This window comes from Bombina bombina, chromosome 3, assembly GCF_027579735.1.
Source record: "Bombina bombina isolate aBomBom1 chromosome 3, aBomBom1.pri, whole genome shotgun sequence".
Classification (NCBI taxonomy): domain Eukaryota; kingdom Metazoa; phylum Chordata; class Amphibia; order Anura; family Bombinatoridae; genus Bombina; species Bombina bombina.
Window position 1 is genome coordinate 789,678,064 of NC_069501.1, and position 12,373 is coordinate 789,690,436.

The 12,373-nt window shown below is 38.7% G+C and overlaps 1 protein-coding gene across 1 annotated transcript in view; it reads left to right on the forward strand.

The window, feature by feature from the left end:
- Nucleotides 1-7,844: 7,844 nt before the first annotated feature.
- The window catches only part of LOC128654040 (lysozyme g), a 111,142-nt gene continuing 106,613 nt past the window's right edge, over nt 7,845-12,373 (forward strand). Inside the window, exon 1 of the mRNA XM_053707690.1 lies at nt 7,845-8,135. Within this exon, the coding sequence (XP_053563665.1) occupies nt 8,048-8,135 (88 nt within the window). The 5' untranslated portion in view covers nt 7,845-8,047. The remainder of the gene's footprint in view (nt 8,136-12,373) is intronic.

The window sequence follows — 12,373 nt, forward strand, 5'->3', positions numbered from 1 at the left end:
TGTATATATATATATATATTATATATATATATATATATATATTTTTTTTTTACAGTATCTCACAAAAGTGAGTACACCGTCACATTTTCGTAAATATTTTATTATATCTTTTCATGCAACAACACTGAAGAAATGACACTTTGCTACAATGTAAAGTAGTGAGTGTACAGCCTGTATAACAGTGTAAATTTGCTGTCCCCTCAAAATAACTCACACACGGCTAGATTTAGAGTTTTGTCGGTAAGGACCCGCGTAGCTAACGCCGGCTTTTTTCTGGCCGCACCATAAAAATAACTCTGGTATTGAGAGTCCATATAATGTCAGCGTTAGGCTCCAAAAAAGGAGCGTAGAGCATTTTTAACGCAACTTCAACTCTCGATACCAGAGTTGCTTACGCAAGCGGCCAGCCTCAAAAACGTGCTCGTGCACGATTCCCCCATAGAAAACAATGGGGCTGTTTGAGCTGAAAAAAAACCTAACACCTGCAAAAAAGCCGCGTTCAGCTCTTAACGCAGCCCCATTGTTGTCTATGGGGAAACACTTCCTACGTCTGCACCTAACACTCTAACATGTACCCCGAGTCTAAACACCCCTAACCTTACACTTATTAACCCCTAATCTGCCACCCCCGCTATCGCTGACCCCTGCATATTATTTTTAACCCCTAATCTGCCGCTCCGTAAACCGCCGCTACTTACATTATCCTTATGTACCCCTAATCTGCTGCCCCTAACACCGCCGACCCCTGTATTATATTTATTAACCCCTAATCTGCCGCCCACAACGTCGCCCCCACCTGCCTACACTTATTAACCCCTAATCTGCTGAGCGGACCGCACCGCTACTATAATAAAGTTATTAACCCCTAATCCGCCTCACTAACCCTATAATAAATAGTATTAACCCCTAATCTGCCCTCCCTAACATCGCCGACACCTAACTTCAAACATTAACCCCTAATCTGCCGACCGGAGCTCACCGCTATTCTAATAAATGTATTAACCCCTAAAGCTAAGTCTAACCCTAACACTAACACCCCCCTAAGTTAAATATAATTTTAATCTAACGAAATAAATTAACTCTTATTAAATAAATTATTCCTATTTAAAGCTAAATACTTACCTGTAAAATAAATCCTAATATAGCTACAATATAAATTATAATTACATTGTAGCTATTTTAGGATTAATATTTATTTTACAGGCAACTTTGTAATTATTTTAACCAGGTACAATAGCTATTAAATAGTTAAGAACTATTTAATAGTTACCTAGTTAAAATAATAACAAAATTACCTGTAAAATAAATCCTAACCTAAGTTACAATTAAACCTAACACTATACTATCATTAAATTAATTAAATAAAATACCTACAATTACCTACAATTAAACCTAACACTATACTATCATTAAATTAATTAAATAAAATACCTACAATTACCTACAATTAAACCTAACACTACACTATCAATACATTAATTAAATAAAATACCTACAAATAACTACAATGAAATAAACTAACTAAAGTACAAAAAATAAAAAAGAACTAAGTTACAAAAAATAAAAAAATATTTACAAACATAAGAAAAATCTTACAACAATTTTAAACTAATTACACCTACTCTAAGCCCCCTAATAAAATAACAAAGCCCCCCAAAATAAAAAAATGCCCTACCCTACTCTAAATTACTAAAGTTCAAAGCTCTTTTACCTTACCAGCCCTGAACAGGGCCCTTTGCGGGGCATGTACCAAAAAAGTTCAGCTCTTTTGCCTGTAAAAAAAAAACATACAATACCCCCCCCAACATTACAACCCACCACCCACATACCCCTAATCTAACCCAAACCCCCCTTAAATAAACCTAACACTAAGCCCCTGAAGATCTTCCTACCTTGTCTTCACCCTGCCAGGTTCACCGATCGGTCCAGAAGAGCTCCTCCGATGTCCTGATCCAAGCCCAAGCGTGGGGCTGAAGATGTCCATGATCCGGTCGAAGTCTTCATCCAAGCGGGGCAGAAGAGGTCTTCCATCCGATTGAAGTCTTCATCCAGGCGGCATCTTCTATCGTCATCCATCCGGAGCGAAGCGGCAGCATCCTGAAGACCTCCGACGCGGAACATCCATCCTGCCCGACGACTGAACGACGAATGACGGTTCCATTAAATGACGTCATCCAAGATGACGTCCCTCGAATTCCGATTGGCTGATAGGATTCTATCAGCCAATCGGAATTAAGGTAGGAATATTTTGATTGGCTGATGGAATCAGCCAATCAGAATCAAGTTCAATCCGATTGGCTGATCCCATCAGCCAATCAGATTGAGCTCGCATTCTATTGGCTGTTCCGATCAGCCAATAGAATGTGAGCTCAATCTGATTGGCTGATTGGATCAGCCAATCGGATTGAACTTGATTCTGATTTGCTGATTCCATCAGCCAATCAGAATATTCCTACCTTAATTCCGATTGGCTGATAGAATCCTATCAGCCAATCGGAATTCGAGGGACGCCATCTTGGATGACGTCCCTTAAAGGAACCATCATTCTTCAGTTGGACGTCACCGGAAGAAGATGGGTCCGCGGTGGAGGTCTTCAGGATGGAGCCGGTCGTCATCGGATGAAGATAGAAGATGCCGCTTGGATCAAGATGGTTGCCGGTCTGGATCGCCTCTTCTTCCCGGATAGGATGAAGACTTTGGAGCCTCTTCTGGATCTCTTCAGCCACCGGATGATGGATCGCCAGCCCCCGCTTGGGTTGGATGAAGATTTTGGAGCCAGGACGGATCGGTGATACCTGGTGAGGTGAAGACAAGGTAGGATGATCGTCAGGGGCTTAGTGTTAGGTTTATTTAAGGGGGGTTTGGGTTAGATTAGGGGTATGTGGGTGGTGGGTTGTAATGTTGGGGGGGGGGGTATTGTATGTTTTTTTTTACAGGCAAAAGAGCTGAACTTCTTGGGGCATGCCCCGCAAAGGGCCCTGTTCAGGGCTGGTAAGGTAAAAGAGCTTTGAACTTTAGTAATTTAGAATAGGGTAGGGCATTTTTTATTTTGGGGGTCTTTGTTATTTTATCAGGGGGCTTAGAGTAGGTGTAATTAGTTTAAAATTGTTGTAATATTTTTCTTATGTTTGTAAATATTTTTTTATTTTTTGTAACTTAGTTCTTTTTTATTTTTTGTACTTTAGTTAGTTTATTTCATTGTAGTTATTTGTAGATATTGTATTTAATTAATGTATTGATAGTGTAGTGTTAGGTTTAATTGTAGGTAATTATAGGTATTTTATTTAATTAATTTAATGATAGTATAGTGTTAGGTTTAATTGTAACTTAGGTTAGGATTTATTTTACAGGTAATTTTGTAATTATTTTAACTAGGTAGCTATTAAATAGTTCTTAACTATTTAATAGCTATTGTACCTGGTTAAAATAATTACAAAGTTGCCTGTAAAATAAATATTAATCCTAAAATAGCTACAATGTAATTATAATTTATATTGTAGCTATATTAGGATTTATTTTACAGGTAAGTATTTAGCTTTAAATAGGAATAATTTATTTAATAAGAGTTAATTAATTTCGTTAGATTAAAATTATATTTAATTTAGGGGGGTGTTAGTGTTAGGGTTAGACTTAGCTTTAGGGGTTAATACATTTATTAGAATAGCGGTGAGCTCCGGTCGGCAGATTAGGGGTTAATAATTGAAGTTAGGTGTCGGCGATGTTAGGGAGGGCAGATTAGGGGTTAATACTATTTATTATAGGGTTAGTGAGGGGGATTAGGGGTTAATAACTTTATTATAGTAGCGGTGCAGTCTGCTCGGCAGATTAGGGGTTAATAAGTGTAGGCAGGTGGAGGCGACGTTGAGGGGGGCAGATTAGGGGTTAATAAATATAATATAGGGGTCGGCGGTGTTAGGGGCAGCAGATTAGGGGTACATAGCTATAATGTAGGTGGCGGCGCTTTGCGGTCGGCAGATTAGGGGTTAATTATTGTAAGTAGCTGGCGGCGACGTTGTGGGGGGCAGATTAGGGGTTAATAAATATAATACAGGGGTCGGCGGTGTTAGGGGCAGCAGATTAGGGGTACATATGTATAACGTAGGTGGCGGTCGGCAGATTAGGGGTTAAAAAAATGTAATCGAGTGGCGGCGATGTGGGGGGGGGGCTCGGTTTAGGGGTACATAGGTAGTTTATGGGTGTTAGTGTACTGTAGAGTACAGTAGTTAAGAGCTTTATGAACCGGCGTTAGCCCAAAAAGCTCTTAACTACTGACTTTTTTCTGCGGCTGGAGTTTTGTCGTTAGATTTCTAACGCTCACTTCAGACACGACTCTAAATACCGGAGTTAGAAAGATCCCATTGAAAGATAGGATACGCAATTGACGTAAGGGGATCTACGGTATGGAAAAGTCGCGGCTGAAAAGTGAGCGTTAGACCCTTTTTTGAGTGACTCCAAATACCGGAGTTAGCCTAAAACCAGCGTTACGAGCCTCTAACGCTGGTTTTCACGGCTACCGCCAAACTCCAAATCTAGGCCACAGCCATTAATTTCTAATGGAGATGTCCAAATTGGGCAAAATTTGCCATTTTCCCTGCCCAGTGTCATGTGACTCATTAGTGTTACAAGGTCTCAAGTGTGAATGGGGAGCAGGTATGTTAAATTTGGTGTTATCGCTCTCATACTCTCTCATACTGGTCACTGGAAGTTCAACATGACACCTCATGGCAAAGAACTCTCTGAGGATCTGAAAAAAAGAATTGTTGCTCTACATAAATATGGCCTAGGCTATAAGAAGATTGCAAAGACCATGAAACTGAGCTGCAGCATGGTGGGCAAGACCATACAGTGGTTTCACAGGACAGGTTCCACTCAGAACAGGCCTCACCATGGTCGAACAAAGAAGTCGAGTTCACGTGCTCAGTGTCATATCCAGAGGTTGTCTTTGGGAAATAGACGTATGAGTGCTGCTAGCATTGCTGCAGAGGTTGAAGGGGTCGGGGTCAGCCTGTCAGTGCTCAGACCATACGCCACACACTGCATCAAATTGGTCTGCATGGCTGTCATCCCAGAAGGAAGCCTCTTCTAAAGATGATGCACAAGAAAGCCCGCAAACAGTTTGCTGAAGACAAGCAGACTAAGGACATGGATTACTGGAACCATGTCCTGTGGTAGGACTAGACCAAGATAAACTTATTTGGTTCAGATGGTGTCAAGCGTGTGTGGTGGCAACCAGGTGAGGAGTACAAGTTTGTCTTGCCTACAGTCAAGCATGGTGGTGGGAGTGTCATAGTCTGGGCCTGCATGAGTGCTGCCGGCACTGGGGAGCTACAGTTCATTGAGGGAACCATGAATGCCAACATGTACTGTGACATACTGAAGCAGAGCATGATCCTCTTCCTTCGGAGACTGGGTCACAGGGCAGTATTCCAACATTATAATGACCCCAAACACACCTCTGAGACGACCACTGCCTTGCTAAAGAAGCTAAGGGTAAAGGTGATGGACTGGCCAAGCATGTATCCAGACTTAATCCCTATTGAGCATCTGTGGGGCATCCTCAAACGGAAGGTGGGGGAGCGCAAGGTCTCTAACATCCACCAGCTCTGTGACGTCTTCATGGAGGAGTGGAAGAGGACTCCAGTGGCAACCTGTGAAGCTCTGGTGAACTCCATGCCCAAGAGGGTTAAGTCAGTGCTGGAAAATAATGGTGGCCACACAAAATATTTATACTTTGGTCCCAATTTGGAAATTTCCACTTTGGGGTGTACTCACTTATGTTGCCAATGGTTTAGACATTAATGGCTGTGTTGAATTATTTTGCGGGGACAGCAAATTTACACTCACTACTTTATATTGTAGCAAAGTGTCATTTCTACAGTGTTGTCACATGAAAATATATAATAAAATATTTACAAAAATGTGAGGGGTGTACTCACTTCTGTGAGATACTGTGTATATATATATATATATTTATATTTATGAGTTTATATGTGTATATATGTCTGTAAATACATATATACACACATAAATTCATAAATACATCTCTACATATATATATATATATTTATGAATTTATGTGTATATATGTATTTACAGACATATATACACATATAAACACACTATATATATATATATATATATATATATATATATATATATATATATATATATATATATATATATATATATATATATATATATATATATATATATATATATAAACACACAGATAAAGTCCAGCACTCACTCACAAGCTCTCAACTAAGATAAAAAGCAGCAATGGAAGAATTAGTTACCGCATCTGGCCAAATGGGAAAAGCCCAGGTACCTCGTCAAGGTCTCTTCCAAATAAACCTGGGTCCCTAAACAGCCACACAATGCAGGCTCACAATCAAACAACTGTGAAAAAATGGAGGATGCACAGGCTTATGTAATCTCCCCAAACATATACAAAACACGGGTGGGGTCAGCACTCTCAGGCTGGACCGGGTACACATCCAATGACTCTGCAACATGCAGAGCCCTGGGTGCAAAACAGCACTCTCAGGAAGCTGCACTGTCACCAGAGTCACAGGCAGTTAACCCCAGTCAGGCCATTGTGTGGCTGTTTAGGGATCCAGGTTTATTGCTGCTTTTTATCCTAGTTGAGAGCTTGTGAGTGAGTGCTGGACTTTATCTGTGTGTTTATATAAATGTATTTTTTTTGTAATTTTCCCTGTTTGGGCCTTGCACCCAGGCCTGACTGGGGTTAACTGCCTGTGGCTCTGGTAACAGTGCAGCTTCCTGAGAGTGCTGATTTGCACCCAGGGTTGTGCATGTTGCAGGGTCATTGGATGTGTACCCGGTCCAGCCTGAGAGTTCTGACCCCTCCCGTGTTTTGTATATGTTTGGGGAGATGACATAAGCCTGTGCACCCTCCATTTTTTCACAGTTGTTTGATTGTGAGCCTGCATTGTGTGGCTGTTTAGGGACCCAGGTTTATTTGGAAGAGACCTTGACGAGGTACCTGGGCTTTTGCCATATGGCCAGATGCGGTAACTAATTCTTCCATTGCTGCTTTTTATCTTAGTTGAGAGCTTGTGAGTGAGTGCTGGACTTTATCTGTGTGTTTATATTAATGTATTTTTTTTGTAATTTTCCCTGTTTGGGCCTTGCACCCAGGCCTGTCTGGGGTTAAATGCCTGTGACTCTAGTGACAGTGCAGCTTCATGAGAGTGCTGTTTTGCACCCAGGGCTGTGCATGTTGCAGGGTTATTGGATGTGTACCCGATCCAGCCTGAGAGTGCTGACCCCACCCGTGTTTTGTATAAATACATGTATAAATACATGTATAAATATATATATTTATATTTAAACATGTATATATCTATAATGTTAAAGCCCTTTGCCTGCATTATTTTTTCACCTGAAACCTCATATCCTTGAGCCCTTATATAACTTTTTTGTGAAATATTTTTAAAAAAATATTTTTTACTAGATACTGTTATTAGTGTAACTGTACTTTGCGTGTATTTTTGATGTGTTTTGTGATACTTTTTTGCTTTTTGCTGCAGTTAACCAGGGTTCTGAGGACGTGGTAATCATTCCAGCATAAATCGCGATTGCGCTTACGTGTTTAATTTCAACTTTTGATACAAGCAGTAAACCCAACGCGATAAACCCACTTGTAATCTGGCACTAAATTTTATAAATTCCAAGAAAACAACTTTATCCTCAGTTTCATTATGAGTGCTATTACTTACAGGAACACAGAACAGTAGTTGGTTGGCTGTGTAATAGTGAAAGTGAAACCAGTGAATGAAAGTATTTTGCAGGATGATTCGTTCTTATTTTATCTTGTTCTTATCGCCAGCTGGTACTGCATGATATTCTTGTTCTTATTTCCTGGAACTGCATAATATTCTTGTTTCTCCCCAGAAAACAGTATTTGTGCTGTTTAAAGGAATAGTGAAGGTCAGAAACAATAATCAGCACATTTCTGCTCTTTGTGTGCTACAGATTTTTGTCTGTGTGATATATATCACCGGTGATCCAGCACAAGGAAGCTATGGCTTTACGGCATGCTGATATAATGACTGTTTCTACTACAGGAGCATCAGCTCAAACCGCAGGATATGACAACCTTTCCTTTTCAGGTGAGTACTCCCTGAACTTTTTTTCTCAGTAAACATGAAAATTAGCACTTTTGTTTTATAGCCATATTCTTTTTGTTTCATTTATTGTTGCTGTAAAAATATCAATTATAAAAAATACTTTTTACTCATACAATTATCAACTTAAATGTAACTTAAAGGGATACTAAATCCTCCTATTATCAATTTTTTTTCGTTCTCTTGCTATCTTTATTTAAAAAGCAGGAATGTAAACCTTAGGACCTGGTCCATTTTAGGTTTAGCACCCTGGATATTGCTTGCTTATTGGTGGCTACATTTAGCCACCAATAAGCAAGCATAACCCAGGTTCTGAAGCAAAAATGGGCCGCCTCCTAAGCTTTTCATTCCTGCTTTTTAAATAAAGATAGCAAGAGAATGAAGAAACATTGATCATAGGAGTAAATTAGAAAGTTGCTTAAAATTGCATGTTCTATCTGAATCATGAAATAATTTTTTTGGTTTAGTATCTCTTTAAAAAATGAAAATGTGAGAATAGGACTTATTTTTGGTGAAAATACAAACGAGTTAAAAACATAGAGCAAGGAAATATTAAACACTATACACAAAGTACCAGATAATGAATGGAGCGCTTATTTTTTTTTTGCTCAAATCCATATTACAAGGGGCGCGCTGTTTAAATTACTGTAATTTCGTTTGCCCAAAATCGCAGTATTTTACTCTCACCATATTTTTGATGGGCAGCGTTGAACGGCAATGTCAGAACACAATTGCATTTACTGCTCAAACTTTTTACGCAACCTAGTTTAGCTGGAAAAAACATTTGCACTAAACTTTTCTATTAACCCCTAAACCATCACATCCCCCATCGCAAAGTAACCGACTACACTATTAACCAATGAACCGCCACCCCATTGCAAAATAACCCACTACACTATTAACCCCTAAGCCACCACACCACCCATCGCAAAGTAACTAACATATTAAACCCCTAACAACACCACCTAATTTACCCCAAAACAGACCATTTTTAGAGTAGTTTTTTTTTAGATAGACTTTTTTTGGGGGGTTAATTGTAGAGGTCTGCAGACTTTTTCATTTCAGAAAAAGAGCTGACACTTTAGGACAATGCCCTACAAAAGGCTCTTTTAAAGGGACAGTATACTCCAAAATTTAAACATCAAAATTACATTTGCATCATGTATTCAACATAAGTTTCATTCATCACTTTTTATAAACTTTTTTTAAAACTATGTATTCGATCGCAAAAGTTTTACCCCTTGTATGTTCACTGTCCGCCTTCCAAACCGCTGCATTTTTTTTATATTGTGAAGAATTTGACAGAAAAGGAAGCGCTGAGTCTTTGAGTGAATGCAAAAGGTTTTATTAGGAGCAGGCTTCAATGCTAGACATCAGGTAAGCTCCTATCTTATGCGTTTCGCGCATGAGCACATGCGCTTCATCAGAGATATTGGTTCCTGCTGCTGGAGGACAATTTATAGGTGTTAGGGGCCAATGGGAGTTGTAAAGATAGGTGTGTTCTTATTAAACCTAGTTGTATAGAATAAACTGTATAGGCTAGTGGGTAAAGGATAACACACCTAAATGTACCTGGCAATCAGAGCAATAGCTCACACCTACATTGTTGCTGTCCAGCAGGGGAAAGCATATTAAAACAGAATTAAACATATGATAAATACTTAGAAATATAAAGATTTGGAAATATGATACTACAGTTAGTGTTTTCAATTGGAAGTAATGTTGTCATTAGGCAGTATATTCAATGTACAGTCTTCTAATGTAGATAATAGCTATATATATATATGTTCAGAAATAGAACACATGATTCTAGTTTAAAAGAACACAATATAAATAATGGCACATGATACAAATGACCAAACTGGTCTTGATATATACTGAATTGATAAACCACTATAAAAAAAATAGAGCTAATTATTAAAAGAAATTAATAACATTTCGGGCTCAATATTATTACATAGACATGTCACTTTAGTAGAAAGCTGAAATATAGAAACATCAATAAATAATAATAGAAGGTAATAGTAAAGAGCACTAATGCAGATTTTTAGTGTGTGAAGTAGCTAGATGGAGTGTATCTCTAAGTGGCCCCCCTGTTAACTATTAGTATTCTCAACAATGCCTGCCTAGTATGTGGTATGTGATTAGCTTGCGTGGCTTGCATGTGGTGTCCTGAAGGACGATATAACGGGAAAGGGGGGGGGGAGGAGTCCTATCTCCAATTATTTCTGGGGAGAAGAAGACAGAGATTATGCCCTATGGGTTTACAACATCTATGCTATAGAGGATAAAAACATTTTCTTGTAGAGTAATTGAATAAATAAAAAAGGGGAAGAAAAACTAACTGAATATGTGGAGGAGGAAGAGAAAACAAGAAAAATATGAAAAAGTAATTATATCTGTTGCGCTATGTACAAGATTAGTGAACACACGCACGATGACATAATTTATTATCATATCGATGTATAGCTACGACATTGACGCATGCGCTATAGCAATGTCATACAAAGCCGCTCTGTAGAGACAGAAGCTTGAGCGAGCTTCAGTGGGAGGAAAACTGGGCATAACCTCATTAGCATGTGGGAAGTACAGATTTGGTCTATACCACCCACATTAGAGATGTCATGGAGGGGTTGGAGAACGGACGGCCATTAACGGTTACACTGGAAAAAGTAAAATTTAATAAAACCTCTTAAAAATAATATTTATTTAAAATAAACAATGCGGTTCGAATGTAATGTTTGAGAGGAACATAGCTTAAGCTTTAAGAAAGTGTGAATTTACTGACCCTTTAAGGGCTATCTCTGTAGTTTAGTGTTAGTATAGGTTTTTTTATTTTGGAGGTTTTAGAATACGCATAATTCTTTTTTTTAATTTTTTTAATGGTAGGCTTTTTTATGTGTTTTTTTTTTTATTTTATATATTTTTTTATTGAGGTAAATAGATCAGGCATACAGTATATATATATATATACAGTTATACTGTTAATCAAAGAATGTTACAATACAGCATCAAACATGTGACATGTTCCATCAATAAGAACAAACATTTCACACTGCATCGTGTGTCTCAGTAAAAGTATGCTTAATATTACCATATAGCCCCAACATGCAACAAGCTCCAAAATGTATTAGAATAAGATAAAAAAATACTTTGCACTGTATCGTGTGGCTCAGTAAAAGGAAACTTACTAAATTTAGTTAACAACATTGGTATGTACTGCCTGTTTATTGTGAAACCCATACCCCCCAACTGTCCCGATTTTCGCGGGACAGTCCTGATTTTAGGGGTCTATCCCCCTGTCCCGAGTTGCTAGCCATCTGTCCCGATTTGCCCCAGGCAATACATTTTTTTATTTTTTTTTTAAATTCTATTGGGCCCATACTCAGAAGCAGCTGGCTTTGCTCTCACAGGGTTAGATACCTGTTAGATTCCCTGTGGAAAAGGAATGGTATGTGGGTTAAGCAGGAGTAAGAAGGCTGTATACACTCTGACCATGGGTAATGGTGACCTCTCTAACCTACCTCTGGTAATGATGATATCATACCCCTGGTGATAATACTAGCATGCCTTCAGTTTTATACAATGAGCAGTGCTAATACCAGGGTAACGAACAGTGGCAGCCGCAGACTGCCAGCTAATGTGCTTGCCAACCCCAGGACCCCATACAGTGAATTACAGATACCCATATATGATGTAGTGTGTGTGTCTATCAGTATCCATAACTGTGTGTGTGTATCTGCATGTATAAGTGTATGCTATGTAGTGTGTGTGTGTCTGCATGTATAAGTGTATACTATGTAGTGTCTGTGTATCTGCATGTATAAGTGTATGCTGCATGTATAAGTGTATGCTATGTAATGTGTGTGTGTGTGTGTATTTGCATGTATAAGTGTATACTATGTAGTGTCTGTGTATCTGCATGTATAAGTGTATGCTATGCAGTGTCTGTGTATCTGCATGTATAAGTATATGCTATGTAGTGTGTGTATTTGCATGTATAAATGTATGCTATGTAGTGTGTGTGTATCATACATTCAGATACACACACTACATAGCATACACTTATACATGCAAATACACACACTACATAGCATACACTTATACATGCAAAGTGTATGCTATGTAGTGTGTGTGCTATGTAGTGTGTGTGTGTATCTGCATGTGTAAGTGTATGCTATGTAGTGTGCTACTGTGCATTTTTGCTGACTTTAAAGGCCAGA